Below are 24,596 nucleotides of genomic sequence, written 5' to 3'. Positions count from 1 at the left end.
AACTTTTTTTCATACTAGATTCAACTTCTGGATAAGCTGCCACACCCAGAGGCTTGCAGAAGTTGGAGTCAAGTGAGCAGCACTATTTCTGAGTGACTTTTTTTACAAACATGACTCATCTGAATCTGGCAAAGGGAAGGAGGAGCCACTTGGAACATCTGCACTCCAGGTGACACCAAATGACGGAATATGATCACCATGCTGGGGAGGTAAGGATGTCTCCCAACAGCATTGTGTCAAATTTGTGCGTATACACAGTGGAAACAGAACTTATTTCCATATCCAGACCAGTATCCCACCTCATTTTGGGTAATATTCCTGACAGATTAATTGTCTAATCCATAGTACCACTGGTAACAACTGTGTCAACAAACTACTGCAGTATTCTGGTAACATAATATGGGGAACGTTTCTGCCTGTGGGTTTCCTTTTGTTCTTAAAATACCTATAAACCTGGCTTTTGGCTTCGAAAGATCACAGTACCCTGCAAGAGAGTGCTGTGATTGAATGCTGCCCACAGGGAATATTACCCTGTGTTGAACATAGTTCCTTTCCCCAACACTGTGGATTTCTGATGGGTTAGAGAAAGCAGGGTATGAATCATTCAAAGATTTCTAATACAAGCACTATCCAATAAATACCCTTCCCCCACTTGGAAAATCTCTGGCCAAATACTGTCCCTCTGTTCCAGCTCCTCTTTGCACGCCTCCCTGTTTCCGGATGGGCCCTGGCCCCCAGCCCTTATCTCCTCCAGCCCCTGGGCTGTTTACAGAGAGCAGTTATAAAGAGGCTGACCCAGCAGAGAGTGGAGGGGAATTACAAGGTGCAGGCAAACAGCAGCACCAGACCAAGCTGGGTGTCTGCTTGACTCACCGCGTCCTGCTCTGCACCATGAGGAAGGACGGGCTGCCCAGCAAACCAAACATCTTCCTCCTTCTCCTCTTCTTGCTTCCTGGAAACACCTCTCCCACCACAGAACCGTAAGCTACACGTGTGGAGTGGGGAGGGAGGTCTTAGTGCTCCTTTTTTCCTTCAATTTTCTTCCTTTCTGTCATTCTTCAAACTGTGCCAGTTTCTTCCACTCCTGCCCTGCATCCCGCTACTAGCCAAGCTTCTTGCATAGCTCTGCCAGTGCTCTCCACTCCCACCCTGCAGCACCCTGGTTGTCCAGCCCTGGGACCCCCTCCGCAGCTCTGCCAAGTGCTCACACGCCTGCTCTGCAGCTGCCTGCTAGTCCAGCCCTGGATCCTCACAACATCTTTGCCTAAGTATATTCCTTCCTAGAAACCTTCAAGTGCCTGGGTTTTTGTAGGCATGGTGGCAGAATCTACATACTGACCTTTCTTGTGGTATCCTTGTTTCAACACCGAGTTCTCTCTCCCCACTCTCCGTTGTTTTCAACCCGGTTTGCTCCCCTTTCTCCTATTTCTTTCAAGCCAGTTTGTTTCCCTTGGCAGCATCAGATGTACTTGTTTCCAAAGAGGATCTGTGACCTAGATTCTCTGCCTCTGGCGTGGAGCCTGGCATTGGCACCCTCTCCTGAGGCATCCACCTCAGGGCTCTGCAGACCAGCAGCACAGCTGCAGCGCCCGCTCTGCTGAGGGCCCCGTGGAGAGGGGCAGCCCGGGATGGCACGGGCAGACTGGAGGCTGGCATCCCCACCACAGGCTTGCCTGCCAGAGAGAGTTGCTCCAGAGCCTCTAGTCTGGATGGGAGCAGCCTCCCGCTTCACACCCTGGCTGCTGTCACGCACCGTGCCTCCTGCTGTGCCGGCAGAAGTGCAGTTCTCACCACCGCGGGTCTCATAATGCTTGCTACAGAGATTTCACGCCCACCAGCACCGCGGTAGTGTTAGCAGCTGGAGCAGAAGGTGCAGTGTTATTGCTGCTGCTTACTGTGTGGTCATAGGTGAACTGGTGACTGGCTCAGACTGAAGGACCTTTGACTCACACCTGTACCATCAACCCCTCATTCGTTGGCCCTGTTTGGCTGCTTCTGGGGTAGATCAGCCAGCCAAGTCTGCTTTAGGGTCAGGCTGAGCGCTCTGGTTTCCCCGCAGTAATCTGATGATACCCCTGCCTAGGATCAGGGGTAAATCTGTACTGCTCAGTCCTCTCCTCCTGTGAGCAACATGCTGCTTGTTGTCCCTGACCTGAGCACCATTTTGGGAGGGGAGAAGGAGGGAGGGGTGAGAGAGGAGGAGGAGGAGAGAGAGGCATAGTCAAGACCCACAGAATTAAGATAGGAGCCCAGTTGGCAGGCAATGGAATATGAGCAGTGAACTGCTAGGTAGGTGGAAGGGTAGTGGTTCAAAGTGCTGCAGGTAGATCAGATGCTGTGTACAACACAGAAGGGAAAGAAGGGAAGCTACCCTTGAACTGAAGACAAAACGAAGCTTCCAACCAAAGTTTGCTTCCTGTGCCCAGCACAAGTAAGGAGATAGATTCTTTCAGCAGCAGCAGTTGTGCTATTTCTGTTTGAGATGTGGCCATCTGCATAGGAGACACAATTAAGGTTCAGACTGGGTATTAGAAGAAAACTCACTCACCAGGTTAGTACAGCACTGGAATGGGTGACCCAAAGAGATGGTGGAAACTCCATCTATGGAGTCCTTTGCCAACAGTCCTGTTCCAGGAGACGAGTCGGACTTGAGACATCCAAAGGTCTCTTCCTACCAAAAAAATTATGGTTCTCTAACATACTGACAGCAAGATTTATTTTTTTGCTTGCTCTGGATCTGTTTTGGAAGAATTCAACAGAAGGTATTGTTCTATTTTGGTATGTGGCTGTGCATGCAAGCTGTTCTACAATAGGGTACATGCCTGGGAATATACTGCATATAGTCAGAAATGCAAGGTCATGATGGCATGTGAATTGACAGGTGTAGATATGAACTGATGAAAATGAGGAGATTCAGTAGCTTCTTTGGTTGGGTGTTTGTTCTAGGAAGTAGCTGAGAGTCAATACACAGAAGTTAGTCCATCTTAAGCTAGAATATATCCTTCTCTTTATAGACAAACTCATCATTTTTGCCTCAGCCACTTTCTCTAGGGTCTCCTATCCCTCCTTGATGCCTGTTTGTGTCAGAGTCACTGCCTCTGTTACCAGAACAGTTAGTTGCATGCAGGGAGGCTGCTGAGGTCTCTTTTGGCAGTCCAGGTGGTTTTTGTCCTGGAATGTCTATGGACTTTGTGACCCAAGTTATTTAAAGCTCTCATAGTACTTTAATTCATCTAGCTCTTTTCACCAACACATCTCAGAACTGCTAAAGGGAGGTCTATAAACAGCGTATTTCATATCCTTGTTTCAAAGGCGGGGAAGCTGGTGTAGGGGGAAGTTCTGTGCGTTGGCCAAAATTTCAGGAGAACAGTGAACAGGAAGAGGAATGAGGCCAAATTCCCCACAAACTAGGTCACGCTGTCCCTTGGGTAGACGCAGTGTTACAGTCAGATTGCCAGTGCCACTGGCAGGGGGCAGGGGCAATGAGATTAGGGGAAGCGGGCATGGGGTGAAGCTGTGGTGAGAAGGCTGTGAAGGAAGGGTAGCTCTGGAGCACGCTGATAGTCACGAGCTGTAAGTCACTCCCTGGGTGGCTGGAGCTCCCTCCTTCCACTGCTTCCGCAGCAGCATGGATTGACCAGAGTTGCCAGCTGGTTCCTCACGAGGCTTTATCCCATTGCCTGGTGATGAGGGAAATGGAGGTACTCCCTGGATCCCACTGCCTCCACAGTACCTTTAGGACTTCCCAAAATCTCAGAGCACAGACAACAATGTACCTCTGGATGGGCCTAGACATCTCTCTCCCCAGGGCTGGCACCATCTGGCAAGGTGCACATTAGCCTTCCCCAGTTGAGGGCCCATGGAAAAGTATGAGCAGTCCTGACCACAGGTGTCATCCCATGCATACAATGATTAATATACCCTGCAGACCAAATTGCCACCAGAACCTCCTGCTGCTGCATCTGGATAGCCTGAATGTGCACGGGGAAAAAGGAATAGCAGGCCCATAAAAATGATCCAGCATCAAACCAGAGGACTACATTGACTCTGTATTCTGTCTGTGTTGGTGGTCAGTCGTAGGTGCTGAGAGACAGAGTAGAGGAGAAAGGCAAGTACTGTGGAAATGAGTTTTCTGTCTGCTGTGGCCTTATGGAGCTCCTATCAGAGGTTCTAGGACTTATTGTGGCAGGGATTACACCTGTGCTGCTAGGTTTTCTAGCCATTTCTGGGCAATGAATTTACCCAGGACATTTTTAATAACCTTCATATCAGGAGTAGCTGATCTTCTTGCCCTTATGAGCTTCATTCCTAATTTTATGTAGCTGGTACCATAGGGCAGATACCATATGCCTTGGAGAGTTACTGGCAGATGGGAAGTGACAGCTTCTTTTAAGCGCCTGCCCTTGGTTGAACATGCAGGTAAGGCCCTAATTACCCAACTCCATGGCACCTGCTGGCTTCTTTTGTTCCTCACCCACAGAGGTGATGCAGCCTGGGTATACATGCCCTTCTTGGACTGCTTGAGAGCACCAGAAGGCTCAAGAGCCACAGTCTAGCCATACCAGAATTGTACATTTGGATTTTGCAGCACCTGGTAGCATTAAGTTCCTCAGTTTGATTTTGTACATTAGTGGAAAAGTTTCTGCTGCCTTCTATTTTTAAGCCATCTGCTTAATATCTTCACCTGGTGTTGTTTACTACACATGTTGCCACAGGTGGTGAACAAACTACACTTTCTTCTGTGCACATCATGACTTTATAGCTTTCTGTCATGCCTTTTTCAAAGTTGAAGACTCTTAATCTATGTAGTGACTCCTCCTATTCCAGATTTCAGATCACCTCTGCCATCTTTCACCGAATTTTTTCTGCTAAATCCATTTTTTAAATGGGAGCAAAGCAGCACACCATTTGTGAGATGTGGAAGTACCTTGCAATTATACAATGGCAAAACGATGTGTTCTGATTTTTCCTCTATTCCTTTCTGAACAGTTCCTTGCAGTCCATTTGTTATTTATCATTGAATGAGGGTTTTCCAAGGGTGATCAACAGTGTTCATGTCTGAGTGGTGCTAGCCCATTTAGTGATATAGAATATACACAATAGCATATATACTGTTACGGTAATATTTTCTTCCTCTATTGATTGTTTTCCCTTTATGAACAGTTCATTTGCCATTTTTGCTACACAGTCCCACTATATGACAAAAGTTTTCCGCACATATGTAAGTCAGCTTTAGGTATTTTCTTACCCTGGACAATCATCAGAAAATGGCACTTCCCAGAAAATTTAGAAGTGTACTGAACAATAGGGGTCCCAACACAGATTCCGGAGATTTTCACTGGTTCTTACTCTCTGTGTCCTATTTTTTAAACAATTAATCCAGGTCAGAATTAATAATTTGATTTATTAGTAAAAATTAGTAGAATGATCCCTTTTATTGAATGACAGCTTCGTTTAAGGGTCTTTTGTGAAGGATCTTTGTCAAAAGCCCTTTGAAGATGCAAGTACACTTCTGTTGCAATAAACCACTACTCTGAAATCTTTTGTGTACTCATCTTAATAAGGTCCCAAACTGCAAGCACTCACATTTTTGCTCAGCATGAGAAGGATTTGCAAACCTGGTTAGGCCAAGACAGGAGCAGCCAGACATTGGGTGGGTTTTTCAACCCTAAAAAGGCTGAATTTTCAACCTTTTTTAACTAATGCCTTTGAGTTTCAATAGGATATTGTGGGATATACAAAAATCAATTAACAGCCTGGAACCTTTCACACTGTCATTACTCCCTGCTGTGAAGCTGAACAAAACATCCTTTGTAACGGACTCTCTATTAGCATAGAAATTGTTCCTTCTACAGCAAGCATTTTCTGGGTTTTAGGCTAATTAGTTAGGCAGTTTAATATGTATAAACCCAAAATAAAATGAATGCTTATGTGTATATGCACTGCATTTCACAGGGACAGTAATGGATTAGGCATGCTGACTTGTTAATTTCCTTTCACTTAATACTGTTTCCTTAAAACCATTTCACATTTCTGATCATTCTGATCCTTACTTCCCCTTCTTCCTAGGCAGTATATGGTGCTACTGCCCTTTCTGATACACACTGATTCTCCTGAGAAAGTCTGTGTTCAGCTGACCCACCTGAATGAGTCCGTGACGCTGAGCGCTACACTTGAGTATCAAGGGAAAAACAGGAGCTTGATTGATGACGTGGTGTCGGAGAAGGACTTGTTCACCTGCATCCCTTTCTCTGTGAGTATCTCATCCTTGTGGGATGATCCCTTGTGTTTATTGATGTGACGTAGTAGATCTAAACAGTCCAGAAATGGGAAATAAGGCACGTTGCAATCAAAGACTTCTGAACTAAGCCAAACAAAAAATGAATTTGATGTGGAAAATTGACTGCAATTAGCCTTATGAGGAATAATTTTCTACCATTATCAAATTCTGTGCCCCACATGACATTTCTGTGCATGCTGGGCTAGGAGAACTCTTTTGGGATCCATCATCCTAGAACTTTGACTGACAGAATATACCCCATGACTTTTCATGATTTGTGGAAGCCTCAGAGGAAAAATAGTAAAGTGGAATGAGACCTGTAGAAGCTGGGGAATGGTTCAAGACAGTGAGTTCCATGAGGTTATTTGTCGTCTCCTGGAGCTTATTCATGATTGTTTCTTGCAGAAGGCTGGTTGGAGAGTAATGTCTGGTCCCACTCCCTAAATAATGAATCTGGGTTGATTTCCATTTTCATGAATCATAGAATGGAACAAGATCAAATTCAATATATATCTGAGGAAAGTGTATATATGAAGGAAGGGAAAAGGCTTCCAGTATTGGAACGAGAGGAAGAAGCAGCATGGAGAAAACTCAAGGAAATAGAGGAGATCTATCATTGCAACAATTCCTGAAGGAAAAAGATTTTCTTGAGACAGAGGAGACAAGCCCTCTAGGTTCACGTCAGAAAATCACGTTTTTCTCTTGTTTTCAGAACCAAGTCTTTGGTGTCCCTTTAGGGAACTTTCAGACCTAGCTAATACTCCGTCCTTCAAAGGCTTAGTGCAGTGGGGTGGATCAGTAAAGCTGTTATCCTCTTCATTTTCCTTAGCTTCCAAATTCCAATAGCACATCAGTGGCATTTCTCACTGTGATGGTGAAGGGGGAAACACTGCAGTTCAGGAGCCGCAAGTCGGTGCTGGTCAAGAATTCTGAGAGCTTGGTCTTCGTCCAGACAGACAAACCCATCTACAAGCCTGGACAGACAGGTATGGGGAATTGGGTTGGTGTTGACCCTGGCAGCACAAAATCTTATGGTCTTCATTTCCCAGAGGCCCCATAAAGTTTTCGGACTTCTTCATGGGGGAAAATAAAGCCCATAGTAAATCTTATTTCTGTCAGTGGAGATCTAGGGCATGTGTACTTTCATCATTCTTATTCTCCATCCTCCAGGTACAGCATTTCAGGCAGCCGTAGGCACAGATTCACATTCATTCTACTCAACTAGAGGCATGAATCTGGGATGACTTCAAAGCATAGTCTCCCTTGGCTGCTCCTGAATCAACAAAGCAGGACAGACACTCCCAAGGGACAATTCAGTTCAGCCAAGACCTGATTATCTTTCTAAATTTATCTGCCTCTCACCATCTGCAAGACAAAGAGCCTGAAGTAATGGCTTCCATAACTTAGGGATCTCAGTTCAGAGCCTGTTGATCAGTGGAACAAACAAATTATTGAAACACTGACATTTCCTGGTAATGGCTACAAATTTAACAGTGGAATTTCCTTCTTTTCCATTACACTCTTCAGTTCTGTTTCGGATCGTCTCTCTGGACAAAGACTTCTACCCACTGAATGAGAAGGTAGAGCCATAATTCCTTGTTGCTAACCAGATGGTTTAATTCCCAATTAACACCATTACTGTCATCATCCAGAACCACTGAGGACAGCCTTTAAAGCATATGATACTTTCTTACTCACACCATCCTTGACTCATTCCGTACTTTGTCCTGGGACACACTCCACCTGTCTCTATTGACTGAGAAACCTATCTCCTTCTTCAAAGGGTATAGGTGTTCAAAAAACAGATTTGCAAAGGCTAAGCATGTAGGCAGGGATGTCATTACTGAAAAAATGGGTTGGATAAGTTTCCATTGAAAGTGACAGTTTGCAGATCTTTCTGGTAGTGGGTGCAATCACGTGCTTGGAGGCAGAGAGAGCAGCATGACAAGGGCTTGGGTTTAAGGAACTGGTCACGGGTGCAAGTCTACCTTTTAGCTTATTTAGCAATCAGTTCTTCACGCACATCACAAGTTCTTTGAAAACTCTTACTTCATCACATTTTCCTACTGTGGTAAGACAGAAAGTTCGGGCCCTAAAATATTAATAGAAGAGATTCCCCTAACCATCAAGAACTAAGGAAATAGAGCAAGCACAGAAAAAGGAGAGGCCAAAGGACTTCTTAGAAGGGTTTTTTTCTGCCCTCCAGTCCAAATCTGGAAATTACTTCCATCCATATGTAATCCATATTTCTAACTCTGATTTTCTTTTGTTCTTTCCCCACAGTTTCCATTTGTCTATGTTCAGGTGAGTGGATAACTACGTGTGTATTATTTCAGCAGAATGTGCAGGCAGTGGTGTTTTCAGGCTCAGGTACAAAGGAAAAAACATGGGCACATGACCCTTTTCCTTTGTGTAAAGGAAGGCTGAGTAGTTGGGCATCAAAATAAGTTCCAGCAATGATTCTTTTATTGGGAAATGTGCTGTAAGACCAAAATAGTTAATCAGTTCAAGCCATGCTGTGAACAGAATTGCACTTGCCTAGAGGTCGTATCAGAATGGCTTATTCCTCTTCCCGAGGAGAACTAAGATTTTCTTTCTGTCAAGTGTGGCTGAAACCACAGGATTGCATTAAACAAACTCCAAAACTAAAGAAACAAAATTATGGAAGTAGACATCCCCTATCTTCCACAGCATGCCCTTTTTGTCTTTTTTTTTAAATGGTTGACTTCAGTGGCAGACAAAAGTTAATGGGAAGGATGTTTCTGTCAGTGATTCAGGTACCCACTTTTACAGCTCATAAACCAGAATTTACAATTATTATCTAGGACATCTTCTAGTGGAAAACTGATGGGAAGGACCCAGTGATGGACCCTGAAGCCATAATAGCAGCACCACCAATGCTGAACACATTGCACAAATCTTAAGTTAATTTGCATGATTATGGATCCTGTGTAGTCAGTCCTGGCATTGCTCCTTACTGCTTGGGATTGCTGTCTCCATTCTGCCTTGCCTCTCTCTAGAGCCGAGTGAGTTGTCACAACGGAGGAGGTAGAAGGTGGGCCAGAAATGGGCTATGCTCCTCTTTTCTACCCTCCTGTCAGAGTCCTGTCACTCTCTCCCTCAGCAAACTACAAGAACAGAGCTGCAGAGCTGGTGGGCCACTGACGGTCTGTGAATATTTGGAGAAAGAAGAGTCAGAGAGTGTGTGGTGTGGGATAGCAGGTGGAGGAGAGCACCTCAGAGCTATCTTCTGCTGAGGCTCTCCCATGGGTTTGTAGAACAGGTCACTTCCCTTTCAATGAGATGATACTTGACTGAGTACAGAAATTTCATGAAAGGAACAAGAAGAAATAAATCCTAGCCACTGCCTCCAGAATCCCATATACCTTTACCTAACAAGCTCAATAATTTCATAACCTTTTTTTGTGTCAGTACCATGAAAAGCTTCATTTTTAAACCACTGGGAAGGCCATCCTGTGTTTTCAGCTCTAGCCTGTGCGGCATGGTGTTTGTCCATGCTGTTTAAGACAGCTTACGTAGGCCCTGTCCTCCATCCCCACCATCACCTCTCCCTTCCTCAATGCTCATTCTCAGTTCAGCACTGCCCTGTGTTTGGCTTTCACAGATGTCGACAAGGCAGTCTGGTAGACTGGGAAACTGGCAGAAAAATCACCATTTTTCTCTGGGATATTTTTTCCGACCAGATCAGATCTGCCAGTGCAGTTTACCACAAGCTTGCACAAAATATGGAGTGGCCCAAAGGAAGAAAGGTGACAACTTAAAGTCAGCAGTACTAAGGAAATAAATGTTCATCAGTCCACACTGTTAACATCACTAATTGATTGTAGTCAGCCACAAAGGCAGAAGTTAGTACAAGCCTATTACTTTTATTACCCTGACCTATCACAGAAATGGCAACAAGTTCATAAGCCCAGCTGTAAACGTTTTCTTGAATTCCTCCTCCAAGGAAGCTGGTGGTGTCCCTCACAATAAGTGGTGAGCTTTTCAGCAGGGTTGAAGTGTGGTGATGATGGGGAAGATTTGGTCGGAGCAGTGGTATGTGTTTTACTGACTGAGCCTTCCTCTTGGGGTGCTTCACGGGATGAAGACCCACTCTTCTGTCTTCTGACCAGTGACCACCAACTGGGGGATGTCATTCACATCCCATTTTCCCTAAGCCCTGAGGTTAAATCTCAGTGAAGTAAATGCACACAGTCACATACTTTGAGTCACATACCTATCTAGAGTAAATAGACTTTTGGTGACAGCCAAGGTGCAATGCAAAGAGCAGGCAGAAAATGAGGACTTTAAAGATTAACCATCCTGCTGAGGAGCCCTGAGGAAGGGGTGCATCAAACTATGCAACACCACTGTGTTGGTTCAGTGACTTCTACAAGAAATTTGGGGCTGAGCTGATGAATTTGGAGCACAGCCTATTGATAGTCGGTTCATAATGAGCAATACTCAGCTGTAGTAGTGACGAGATTTCAGCTCCAGCATTAGGAGTGAAGAGAGACAAGAAGGCAGAGGTCTCAGCTGGATGCACATATGTGGGATATACTTTCCTCTGTTCCTGTCCCCACTCCCCCACCCCACCACAAGCTTTGGACTCTTACACATGTACATTTCTCACTCCTATAGGTAGATCAGATGTCTCATTCCTCAGCAGATTATGCACTGGTACTCAGACATTCGGTATTCCAGACATCAAAACAAATCTTTAGCAAGCTGTATAGCAAGGAAGGAGACCGAAATTTCCTTCTTTTCTCTCTGTGCTCCACTTACTCCTGCTATCAACCTCTTTATCTTGTTACCTTGCCAGTCTCTTTTTCCCAGCTTCCTGGCCCCACCCTTCATAAGCATGCAGATAGAGCTGAAGAGGAGACAGCACAGGAACCTCTAGGGTTAAAAAGCTTTCTTGCATGCTAGTTATGCAGAATTGACAGGGAAGTGCTCGCAGACTCTCACAGATTATTGAATAATCACAACTAGGCATTTCCCAGCCAGGATATTTATATACCGGGCACTTCACTGCTCTGTCCCTGGGTGTCTCCTGTACTGCCTTGTGACCTTCAGTTATCCTCACCTGCAGGATCCCCAGAGGAACCGTGTGTACCAGTGGCAAGAGGTGGAACTAGAGACCGGCCTTACACAGCTTTCCTTCCCCCTCGCCTCTGACCCTATCCAAGGCTCCTACAAGATAGTTGTGCAGAAGAGCTTCGCATCCCTTGTGGAGCACTCCTTCAGTGTGAAGGAATATGGTAAGGATAGGAGGTATGGGCTGCAGGTGGGGCTGAATGAAATGCCTTTTGCTGTCACCTCCCAATTTGGGGTTTCCTGGGAATGGCATGGAGGAGGGAGGGACTGAATACATAGGCAATGGGGTTCAGAGGGGCTGAGCCAGAAGGTGCTAGTATCAGAGGTGATTGCTCACTTTATGGCATCTGTGCAACCTGCCTGAGCTTGTATTTGCTCATAGTAATTTTTGGGAGTACAGGGTCTGACAGGCTTCCTGTGCATGGCTTGTGGCACCAATTTCAGCTGACTGTTTTAGTCACTTTTTGGTCCAGCAGCTTGTTGCAAGGAGCACTAGATACAGAGTTAAGTGATGACAATATTTTGGTGACCCTGTTTTGCCTCTCTCATCATATGCATCTGTTCTGTTTCTTCAGTTCTCTCTTTTGTTCCTCTTCCTCCTTGTTTCTGCAAAAGCTGAGAAAATATGTTTGGTAGGAAACTTCAGTTTGAAGAACAGTCCACAAATGTTCAAGTAAATGCAAACTGTCTGGTAGCAGATACTGAGTAAGGAGAAATGTGCTGACCCAGGGAGCACTCTAAACCCTAGATCTGTAATAAAACTTCTCAGGTGTTTGTAGACGTATACTCTGACTAGGCTGTGTGCATTTGAGGAGGCTGCTTGGCCTGTGCTCTGCACTCCAGGGCTCCCTTGAGCTGTACCTGGAGCCTAAATGACCCAGAGCATTGCTCAGAACCTGCTGTTTCTGGAATACACAGGGTGCAGACCCAAAGAAGATTGTCATTGGAGTCCATGGGAGCTTGCTTATCTGGTTCAAAGTCAGATATTGTGGCAAGCATGAACACAGTGAACAATCTGAACACAAACCAGGTTATAGGCTTCACCTTGCCATGGTGACAGATGGGTTCTGCCTACAAAGATCGCTTTGAACACCCCCAAAATCAAAGATGTATGTCCCTTTCTTAGCCTCCCACTAAATTAATTTTTCTTTTATTTGTTCTTTAGTCTTATCTGTATGAATCTTCCCTGTTACTAATTTTCTTACAGCCTTTTTGAGGAAAAGTGCCCTGAGGTTGAAACACTGAACTTTGCCTTTCATCCTAGAGGCAAATTTATGTCTAAACTGTGTAACCCAGGGTTGCTTTCCAGTTGGTGGGTCACTGTGTGCACCCTTTTTCCTCTTACTTCCTTGTACTGTGAAAAAAACTCAGGTGCACCACCTGGAAGCAAGCCATTACATGCTTCAGTCCATTCCTGGGCTTGAATAGTTGGGGGCTTAGGGTTGCAGGATGCAATATGAGAAGAGGGATGTATCCTGGGCTGCATCAAAAGCAGCATGGCCAACAGGTCAAGGGAGGTGATTCTGCCCCTCTCCTCCACTCTGGTGAGACACCACCTGCAGTACTGCATCCAGTTCTGGAGCCTTCAGCACAGGAAAGACATGGACCTGTTGGAGTGGGTCCAGAGAAGGGCCACAAAAATGATCAGAGGGATGGAACACCTCTCCTATGGGGGCAGGCTGAGAGTGTTGGGGTTGTTCAGCCTGGAGAAGAGAAGGCTCTGGGGAGACCTTATTGCAGCCTTCCAGTACTTAAAGGGGGTTTATAAGAAAGATGGGGACAGATTTTTAGCAGGACCTGTTGCAATAGTGTTTTCTGTATCAGAAACAGTGTGTCCAGCAGGAGTAGGGAAGTCATCGTGCCCCTGTACTCGGCACTGGTGAGGCTGCACCTTGAATCCTGTGTCCAATTTTGGGCCTCTCACTACAAGAAGGATGCTGAGGTGCTGCAGTGTGTCCAAAGAAGGGCAACAAAGCTGGTGAGGGGTCTGGAGAACAAGTCTTATGAGGAGCGGCTGAGGGAACTGAGATTGTTTAGTCTGGAGAAGAGGAGGCTGAGGGGAGACCTTATCGCTCTCTACAACTACCTGAAAGGGGGTTGTGGCGACAAGGGTGTTGGTCTCTTCTCCCAAGTAACTAGCAATAGGACAAGAGGAAGTGACCTCAAGTTTTACCAAGGGAGGTTTAGACTAGATATCAGGAAAACTTTCTTTACAGGGAGAGTGGTCAAGCATTGGAACAGGCTGCCCAGGGAGGTGGTGGAGTCACCGTCACTGGAAGTATTCAAAAAACGTGTGGACGTGGCACTTCAGGACATGGTTTAGTGGGCATGGTGGTGTTGGGTTGATGGTTGGACTTAATGATCTTAAAGGTCTTTTCCAGCCTTAATGATTCTGTGATTCTGTGATAGGACAAGGGATAATGGTTCTAAACTAAAAAAGGTTAGATTTCGACTAGATATAAGAAAGAAATTTTTCACAAGGAGGGTGGTGAAACACTGGCACAAGTTGCCCAGAGAGGTGGTAGATGCCCCATCCCTGGAAACATTCCAGGTCAGGTTGGTTGGGGCTCTGAGCAACCTGATCTAGTTGAAGATGTCCCTGCCATAGCAGGGTGGTTGGACTAGATGACCTTAGAAAGACCTTTCCAACCCAAACTATTCTATGATCCTATGTAACTTAATAGTGTGGAGCAGAATATGCCTTTTACTTGCCACCCTTTATATCAGGCTCTATTGCTGCTTCATCCACTTGAAAATATAGACCTGAGAGTCCATGACTCATTAGAGCTGTCTGGACATGCAGGACAGTTTCACATGCTGCATATTAGTGAGCCTAACAGCAGCTTGGGATCTCCAGAACACTAAGAAACAGACAATTATTCAAGCCATTTCAATGTGGTAAACGACACAGGTTGTGAATTTGTTACTCCATGTCTTAGCTGCAAATTATGTATTGTGAATCATGAAACACAACACACAGGGCCAGTGTCTCCTTCTGAATGTGCATATGTAAGGGATCTACACACCTGGCTGGTGCCAATGGGATCACATGAGCATGTGCTGCAAATGAGGGAAGGTAAGGGCTACAACCCTCTTTAAATTCCCTTTAATCCCCAAATGGCGGTCAAGGCTGAGAAAACCTAAGGAAAGGGTAGCCAAGCTGTACTGAATACCACAGAGAGGTGATGGTTCTTATTAAGATGATCCTGGCTCTGTCTTTGTGTTACTGTATGACAGTACACAGCTCTCCTTCACTCTTCTCATATCAGACTTTCTCTCTCCCATCTAGTGCTGCCCAAGTATGAGGTCCTGGTGAAGCTGCCGAAGATAATCACTATTAAGGACATGGAGCTTCCAGTGTCTGTCTGCGGTCTGTGAGTCACAGAGCTGGAGTAAATCTCTCTCATCCTTCAATCCTCCTTTCTGCTGAGGACTAGAAGAAGAGCGGGGGAAGGCTTTTCATACTTTTCCCAGGCATCTAGTGCAGGCTTGTTCCATCCTATCAAACCTGAGCCTGCGCTACTTGGCCTAAACAGTCAATGTGAAGGATCCTCTCTTTTCTACAGACAATCTTTTACTACATCCTTGCAGAGACCTCCGACCTGTAACAGATTTTAATCAATGATGGAAAAATCTCACCATGAAAATGATGGAAACATAATCACTAGAATCATTAAAATATCAGATTAGTCAGCCTTTAAGAAATATTAGGAAGTCATCCACAGAGGTCTTTAAGGAGAGGTGTCTGAGTGTGACTCTCTGACTGATTGTCTCACCATCTAGTATAATGTTTAATGCTTTCTGATTACAGGTACACCTATGGGAAACCTGTTCCTGGATTGGTGAATGTCCAAGTGTGCCGGAAATTTTCCCATTCTGCTTCAAATTGTTACGGAAAAGAAGCAGAAGCTGTGTGTGAAGAATTCACTAGGCAGGTGAGCCCCAAGATTAAAATGTAGAGATCTTTTTCTTATGGGTAATGGGCAATGTTGTCTAAAGGAGGACAAATGTATGACTGTTGGGAGACAGTAGAACATCAGAGATAGCACTCTGTCCAGGGAAAAGCACATGTTCTCAATGGAAAGCATTCTTAAGAGGTAAGTTATTAAACTGGGAACAGAACTGATAAAGAAAACGCCACAGCTGAAATCCTGACCCCATTGAAACTCTTGACACATCTCCAGTTAGTGACTGTGAGGTCCCTGCTATTGATCCCCAAACTGAGAAGAGAATCTGTGAAAGATTTTGTAACTGTGGGAAGGACTAGCAGGGAGCAAAGAGCAAAGATGATGAGGAGAAAACAGGAAAGCGGTATTGTATATGGGCCAAACACCGGAGAAAGGAGAAAGGGCAACAAGGAAAAGAGTGAAGACAACAGAAAAAACAAGAAGAAAAACAGAACTAAGGTAGGAGGGATTTAACAAGGAAACCGATGCACAGACCATCATGTGCCTTGGAGAACTGAATGTCAAGTATCTCAAAGAACACAGAAAATGCATGGATGAGACACTAGGAAACAGGCTCTAAATAAGTTCTGGTCTTGGAAACAAGTCTAGAACATAAGGCTGGGATTTTGTGAACGAAAGTTAAGCATGTTGGGTTTGCCGTATCTATTCCTGTCCCACAAAGCACCAAATTTGTTCACAGAACTCCAATTTTCTCTCCAAATCCCTGCTTAGGCAGACGCTCGTGGGTGTGTTTCTGGTGTAGTAAGGACCAAGATATTTCAGCTCCAGCGCAGGGGATATGAGATGAGCATTGATGTACAAGGCAAGATGACAGAAGATGGCACAGGTATGTATGACATGGAGATGGCAAAGTGATGGCAGGCTATAACAGGAGGGCCTGGCAAAGAGGAGGAAGGTGGAGTGACATGTCTAGAAATGCTGCCATTCATTAATAATCCCTCTACTGTGCTTTCTCTCAGGAATAGAGGTGACTGGAACAGGCTCCTGTGGAATCACATCCATTATGAGCAAAATCAGCTTTGACCTGCTGGACTCTCAGTACAGACCAGGGATCCCACTCTTTGGGAGGGTAGGAAACTTCTGAGACCCTCAACAAAGAATGGCATAACAAACTCACAAGTGCACAATCCCATTAGATGGAATAGCAGTGTGCAGATTACATGGTCCACCTTCCTCTGCCTTTGCACAGGCAGATGAATTACGTCAGTTGGGACACTAACAGACACACAGCCCTGAACCTCCTGCCAGTCAGCCCTTTACAGAATAGAAGGCCCGTTGTTCTGACACATGATAATAACATCAGGGAGCAGCAAACATGAGCTATTCCACAAGGGAACATTATCCAGGTGCAAAGGGTGACCATGACACAGGTAGGTGTAGTGACCTCATCAACAAGGGCACAGTCCCACAGCACCCAACCAGACTCAGCAGAGCAGGGATGGTGACAGTAGCAGGCTCTACCAACAGTCCAGTGACGACCAAACAATGTGAGGTGATGAGTCAGGGCTGAGCTCAACCAAGGAAGTCCAGTCAAGCAGATGGAAACAGCAGGAAAAAGAGCTGGGCATAGGTCTACCTCCAATGTAGCTTTAGTCAAGGACCGGGGCAAGGCACAAGTCTGAACTTAGAGTTCCTGAACCAAGAGGCAGATGATCAGTGATGGAGGTCCCAGATGAAGCTGGCCAGGGGAATTAAAACCTACTGAGGAACTAAGGGCTCTGACAGATAATTTCCCTGGGCCGATCAGATTGTTTTGCTGAGAACTTTCTCAGTTGCTGCCTCAGACAACTCAGAACTCACCCCACACATTTCCACATTCATGTCTTTCATTCTTCTCAGTAAGAAAACATCCTGCCTGGCAAGGAGGAAAAGGGGGAAGAGGCTTTAACACTTGAGAATTGTTTTCTCTTTCTAGCCTAAAACCTGAAGTTTGTTTTCGCTCTGTTAGGTGAAGCTGGTAGACGGCACTGATGCTCCAATTGCCAATGAAACCATCACGATTTCTGTGGATGGAGACAGATACAAAGGGAATTACACTACAGATGAGCAGGGACAATCCTGGTTTTCCATAGACACTACCACCTTCACACAAGCCTCCCTGGAAATCCGAGTGAGTGGCAGAGACAGGGCAGAGGGATTGGGGTAAGCTTCTGTCTTTCTGATCAACACAGGAAATATCTATCCATAGTTTATCAGTCTTTCTGCCAATCAGAAGATAAAGCAAGTTTCTTGGCAGGTCACCTCTCTTCTCTGTGTCTCCTGTGCCATAGTCTCTACTTTCTTTTAAAAATGAGAAATATAGAACACGCACAGAATTTTTCTGTGGACTTTCATGTGACTTGTTACCTGGTTTTTGTCAGCTGTGAACTTTTTATTCTTTTTTATCAGGCTGATCATAAACCTGAACTGAACTGTTATGACAGCGACTGGATCACACCTTCGTATGAGCATGCGATGCGTAGAATAAGTCGGTTTTACTCCCCCAGTAAAAGCTTCCTCAAAATTGAGCCAAAGCCTGACACATTAAGTTGTGGCTTCCCCACGGAGATCCAGGTGCACTACATCTTCACACCAGAGGCCATAGAAGAGCAGAAGAAAATTGTCATTTACTATTTGGTAGGAATTGTTTGTGGTTACTTTGATTTATGACCACAGAGAGCAGTGTGGCACATATAGCTACCTTCCATGATGAGCAGCTACAGCACTGCTATATGGTCAGTCCTTAGCCAGTAATGATAGAGTTTGAAACTGAAAGTGTGGCCTGTGACAGTGGGATTTAAACACATTTCCGTAATGTTTCTCATGTCGTCTTCTGTGTGCAGACATAGGGAGTACATGTTTTATTAAGAACAGACAACAGACAAAATGTTGATGGAGAGAGTATTGTCTTGGGCACAGCCATCTAAGACTCTCATTTCATAATATTCCACTCCCAGTTTCCCCTATTCCAAATTCTGGTTCATATATGATCACAGCTAAGAAACCAGCTTCCTACAAGAAGAAGATGAAAGATGAGGAGGAAAGCTGTCTCCTACTAGGTTTTGTCCTTTGGTAGTCATCTGACCACTGAAACTAAAGCAACACCTCTAAGTACAGCAGCAGCCAAGCCCAATAAGCTTAGAGTTCAGGTCGTATATCAGGCAATGATGGAAAGTTTGAGATACCACAGTAACTGGAACAGACTATAACATGCTGGCATTGAGAACCATGTATTGATTCATTTTGGGGGGCAGAGAAGAGAGACTAGTTCAGCTGTGACTGAACAATGATCTATCAGTTTCTCTTGGGAGAATAGGAAGAATCAGATGAATATTCAAATAGAACTTCTTTCCCCCTAAATTTGTTTTTCTGGTTATCTCATTTAATGATACTAGCAGAAGAGATGAGAGTAGCCTTGGAGATCTAGAAGAAATCAGTGGAACAGACACTCTTGTTCTGATGGACTTTACAGAACATTGGAGGTGGACTTAGACTGGGATTATAATAGAGAGAATAGAAACCTGTGGTAGAGGTGTGCTTATTTTCAAGACTGCTAACAATAAATTGCCACACAAGATTCTTGTTGTAGCCTGGGAAAGCTGGTCTTGAGTATATACACACATGGCAGGTAACCAAACAGTGAGGGAATTTATGTTTTTATAAGTATGGATCCTACACCTTGAAATTAAAACATGGTGTTATGGAATAGATATCCTACATGGAAAGAATTTGTATAAAAGGCATTTTTGGTTGTGAAGAAGGAAACTTTTTCTAGAAATGAGGAAATTACAGCTAGCATTCAGGCTGTGGCTTACTACCTGACTTCAGGTACCTTATCCAAGCTCTTATTATTTACAGCCTGTGCTCTTCTATTCCAACTCTGTATGAGTTATGAATATGATTACATTTTTCTCCAGACTGTTTCAGAATGCATCTGAGTGTGGAATGAGGTGAACTTTTGATCCTCAGTCTGTTCCAATTTATTGGAAATGTGCATATAACCCAAAACTTACATGTACTCAGAGGCAAAATGCATTTGAACCTGATGTATCCATGCAGTACGTACAAAAGGGAAGCCAGGTCTGACCAATGAAAAAGCATCGGTCCTCAGAAGAGGACATTTCCGTCTCCAAAGACACAGTAAATTTCAGTCTGGCACTTGCTTCTTGGTTTTTCTCACAGTTGGCAGTGCTATTCATACTCACACTCTACAGTTAATCCAGTGAATTTTCATCCTCCGTCCCTTCAACACCAGTAGCAACAATTACAGGAAGGTTTCTCTGTCACGCAGGTGATGGCCAAGGGAGTCATTGTATTAGCAGACACCATGATCTGACTGTGAATCCTGGAGATGGTGAGCAGAACTATGCATATTTAGCATCTCCAATGATAATTTGGGGGTGGGCAATGTAGAGAAAATATTTCCATTACAACATTTAATGTTTAAATTAAAATTCATTTTCAAAATAGAATCTCTTTAAATTAAGTGACTTGGGCTACTTTTTTTTTCTCTGAGTTCTGTCAGGTGCTGTTTTTGACCAGAAAATTTTAGAAAATTCAACAAAATACTTGCATAATATTTTGGTCATTTTTTCCTTAAACCAACACTTTCTGCTGACCACCCTACCCTGTTCAGATTGTGGATGTTTACCAGTGTTGTGAGACGCACAGGTATAGTGAGCAGGAAGAAGAATGTGTCTCCTTTCTCTCTCTCACTTCCCTTGATTTTTTTGGTACTGTTTCTCCCTTATAAGCATGCAAACACACACATACCTATATTCTAACCAATATATTTAACTATTTTCATATAAATGTCCAAGGATTACACATTTCAGTAACTAAGGCTGGCTGTAATAAATCTTTAAAAGTCTTTCAACAATGAGACCAAGGAGACATTTTGGAAGTCTATGAGAAGGAGTTGCACTGCAGTGGGTATAAACAGTATATGGGAGATCTTGCATGCTGCATGTTCATAGAAAGTTTTGCATCCTCACTAGTAGTAGTGACAAAGCTAACACCCTGGCTCATAACAAGAGATGTTCCATCACCTTTGTCCAGATTGCGACATGAAGCTCAGGCCCAGCTAGGAAGCATCTTTCAACTTAGAGGAGCACTTTCCACTGTGGTTGGAGCAATAGCTTGGTGTTCCAGCTAAATGCTTGCTTAGCAGTAACTTTGCAAAGTTATTCTTTCAACCATTCTGCAACCTTGACTGCTGCCACCCAACAGTCCCTTATTTCTGCATTTTTTCCCTCCTCTATTTTTTGTAGATTGCAGAAGATCTTGGGGCTTGAGGAAGAAAGGGGTTGGGAATATCAAGAAATTATGCCAGATGTTAACTGGGGAGAATCTACAAGACATGTTGAGGCCCACCAAACTCATCACATTTGGCTATTACATGACCAGTGTTTGAATGCAGGTGTCTTCAGCAGCAGTGATAGACTTCAGTCATGTATCAGTATTCCTGCCCCTGCTAACAAAAAATGTTCATCATAAGTGAACTTGACTTTTTTATCTGGGGAAGGCAAATGCATATACTGGAACTTCTCATATGTTGCTTAGCCTTTTTTCTCTCTGTTAGCTTATGGCACATTTCAGTTGACCTTTCCTGTTGGGACGGCAATTGCTCCCCTGGCACGGATGCTTGTGTATACCATCTCACTCAGCGGGGAAGTCATCGCCAGTTCAGCAGATTTCCAAGTTGAAAGTTGCCTCCCCAATAAAGTGAGTATAAGGGTTTATGCAACCCATTTGTCTCATGGCCAGTAGTTCAGTTATCAGTTCCAGTATGGAGGCAGACTTCACAATGGGTTTATGAAATGTTTTGACAAGATGGTCACTGAGGATTAGTGGGTGAAACTCCAGAATAAGTCACAAAGCCGTGACTATAAAAAGTGGAGCAAAAGAGAATAAGAAAGAGAATCAATGGTCATTACTAATTACATTGGTCAAAGCTGAATATATATTAGAAGGGCTGCATGGAACTAGCAGAGCTCAGTTCACAAGGCTAGATGTTTCAATATAATAGCATGTAACAGCATCTGGAGAAGCATCTGCTTTAACTTCCTTTTGGGGTTGCAGGTCACACTGAGTTTTGTACCCAAGGAAGGTCTTCCTGCCTCCAACACACGCCTGCAACTCCATACCTCACCAAGCTCCCTGTGTGCCCTCCGTGCTGTGGACGAGAGTGTTCTCCTCATGAAGCCTGAAAATGAGCTCTCTCCCAACTCTGTAAGTCTTGGTTATTTCTGGTAATGAGCACGTACAAGAACAAACCAGTTCTTCAACTACAACTAACACCACTATGGACATGAGGCCATGTATTTTTATAGGTGCATTCACTACACTTGTTTTTTAGAAGCTGGCTTTTGTCAAAGGAGTGTTAGGTAATGTCTGTGTCCCTGTAGGTGCTGAGCTGCCACACTTTTCCCTGGTTGTTTGCATTTCTCTAGGTGTATGATCTTCTCCCACTGAAGGAAATCAGGGGTTATAGCTTCAAGGACTACTACCTGGAAGAAGACAACATAAACCCTTGTGTGTCACTTGACAACATATTATTAAATGGATTTGTCTACATACCCATTTCTCCTGATGGTGAAGGTGATGCCTATGACATTCTCAAAGTAAGCTCCAGCTTTTTGTTTTAATTTATCATTCCATTTTGGAACACAGTGTCCTCTCCTCTTCTCCCCTGTCCTTAAGGGTTTTTTAGTGAACTTTGCTGTGAGCTTTCTAACATTTGTATGCAAGACAATAACCAGGCCCAGGCCTTACATCTATGTAGCCCGTCATTGGTACCTGAATGCTTCTCTGAACCGTTAAAACTTTGAAGGGTCTTCTCATTGCTAGTAGAAATACCTTTGAATGTACTCAAGTAAGGAAACAGTCCTGGTAACATTGGAAAACCTTCCTCAGTAGTGCACGTTGTCTCTCTTAGGTCTTCAATAAAGTGTCAGTTACTTTGATAACCCACCTATACCCATCTAGAGAGTCCTGCACAAGGCCTTTTGGGTACCCTCAAGCTAATGCTTTTCACATATGTCATTTTCACCCAGACAGATGTCCCCAAGGTAGACCTGTGGCCTTAGCTTTCCATCTGATCATGTCAAGATTTAGCCTTAGGATGACTATAACATGATAAAGCCTCAGCATCTGGGTTGAACCAGTCTATCTGGCACTTATATACAAGCTTTTATTATTCTGATCAATATCAGACATAAGTACATCTATTCTTGACATACTAAAAATAGCTTCTTTGCAAAACTGTGTTTGCATATTTTTTGCACTTCTTTCTCTTTGTTTACTAGGAATTGGGCTTAAAAGTCTTCACTAGCAGCAAGATCCATAAGCCTGAAATCTGCCAGCATTACCCAGGACACATAATGGAAAGGAGTTACAGTAGTTCTAGTAAGAATATGTGCTTCATTTTACTTCCCAAGCAACTACCTAAAATTTGCCACCCTGCTTCTTTCCTTCCCTCTACATCTTTGGATATTAATTACACTAGGCAGACCAGATTCTCTTGTCAATAATACTGACCTAATTCAGGATACTCTCCTCTGGCCTCAGTCCTGAAATATAAGACTGATACACCTCTGCCTGCTTATCCCCAGCTATTCAGTTGTGCCTGGCTAGAGCTGCGTGTGCTCGGTGACTCCCATGCCAGCCCCTACAGCAGGGATCCTGCAGGCACTAAGACAGTCTGCCTACATGGGATGGACTGTGCCAGCACGAGGTAGTGGCTTTTTTCCATCAGATCTAAGTCCAGCTATGGAAACCTAAAAAAAGGAGTCTTTACTTCTAGGTAGTCACATTCCAGCAACAACTAAAGGAACAACTAGGGCAAAAGTGGGCCAAGATAAATGAGAAGGTGGTACAATTCTGTGGGTAGATATTTTACCACAGAGAGCTGAAAAATTTGGTTCTGTTCCTGGCTCTCCCACTCACATGACTGTAAGAGGATGGGTAGGTCACATTACTTCTCAGCAGCTTCAGTGACTTTCAAGACAGAATAATGATATTACTTTTTTTTTTAATAGTTTTGAGATTAGAAAGGCTATATAAAACACTCTCACCTACATCACTTCCAGTCACTGACTTTTGTGGTGCAGTATCCCAGCACCTATTAAAAATGATAGCTTTTGGTCTCGTGATAGCTTCTAGCCTTCTATTCATAACAGGTCAGATCAGATCTTTGGTTTTGAAATGCAGGATTTGTCTTCAGAGCATGGCCTGAGACAACTGGCTGCTTTGAGAAGGTGTAAAGTCTTCTAAGGCTAATGGAAAGCCTTTCATAAGGCACAACACTATGCAACACTGTGAGAAAGCATCTCCCCGTTCTGGAACCGTTGTATTTGCTAATGACCAGAGACGTAAAGACCCATATTCATCTCAAAAGAATCTTAGCTGGAGGACAGGAGGGCTAAGTGTGGCTTCTGTATAAATGTATAAATGCAATCAATTCTTCAACCAAATTTAATAAACTATGTGCAACTGTAGTATCTGGATGCAGTAAGTTCCACATTTGATTCTGTATTGCTATAGAAATGTACCCTCAATAACATCATCATACATGGCTCTTTTGGAACTGCTGGATTTGCTGGCAGTGAGGGAAGAATGCTCAACCCTGTCCAACCTCTGTAAGAAGAGCAGCAACATCAGGAAAAATGAAATATTGAGATGACAACAGAGAAATACATTTGTTTCCAGTGGCCAAGTTTTCAAAGCTGTTCTTTCAATTTTAAAATCTTAGCTAAGAATAACCACTACCTGGAAGAAAAGTATCCTCCTGATTTAGAATGGAGTTTGACATGTCTTTTCCTTTCTCCCTGTCCTTGAACAAATTTGCTAGTCTTGAATCTGCTTGAAGATCTGGACTATGAAATAACAGAACATATGGCTGCTGACAATCTTGTGGAGACCATCCGGAAGTACTTCCCTGAGACATGGATCTGGGACATAGTTTCAGTGAAGTAAGTGTTTATGGGAATGTAGAGTGTGGTCACTGGGGCAAAACCTCAAAATACATTTAAGCCTCGGTGGAAGTATCAGTATTTCAGTGAGAGGGCTATTTCTAGTTAGACAGAGGGATTTTTCAAGGTCACTAAGTACAGGATGCTTTGGGAGGACATGCAAAAGCCAGTGCCTATATCCCAACTGGTCAGGAGTTTGCTGTCAGCAGGTGTTGTTCAGTAGGCTTAGAAAAACATAGATGATCCCCAGAATATAACTGAAATATTGTTCTCCGTCCCTCGCCAGCTCTGAAGGGAATG

The 24,596-nt window shown here is 44.0% G+C and overlaps 1 protein-coding gene across 1 annotated transcript; it reads left to right on the top strand.

Moving 5' to 3' along the window:
• Nucleotides 1–776: 776 nt before the first annotated feature.
• On the top strand, nt 777–24,296 carry LOC104616086 (alpha-2-macroglobulin-like; the record flags this gene model as incomplete). Its single annotated transcript, XM_010283751.1, has 18 exons — nt 777–980; nt 6,070–6,253; nt 7,110–7,266; nt 7,808–7,860; nt 8,564–8,584; nt 11,373–11,541; nt 14,667–14,751; nt 15,189–15,312; nt 16,057–16,171; nt 16,305–16,414; nt 17,294–17,455; nt 17,734–17,961; nt 19,616–19,636; nt 20,923–21,048; nt 21,406–21,555; nt 21,777–21,947; nt 22,632–22,731; nt 24,194–24,296. Coding segments are annotated over exons 1-18 (2,168 nt in total), but the record flags the coding sequence as incomplete, so codon positions are not given.
• Nucleotides 24,297–24,596: the final 300 nt, after the last annotated feature.

The sequence above is a fragment of the Phaethon lepturus genome, unplaced genomic scaffold (assembly GCF_000687285.1).
Source record: "Phaethon lepturus isolate BGI_N335 unplaced genomic scaffold, ASM68728v1 scaffold21723, whole genome shotgun sequence".
Taxonomy (NCBI): domain Eukaryota; kingdom Metazoa; phylum Chordata; class Aves; order Phaethontiformes; family Phaethontidae; genus Phaethon; species Phaethon lepturus.
This window is presented reverse-complemented; position numbering and strand designations above follow the sequence as displayed.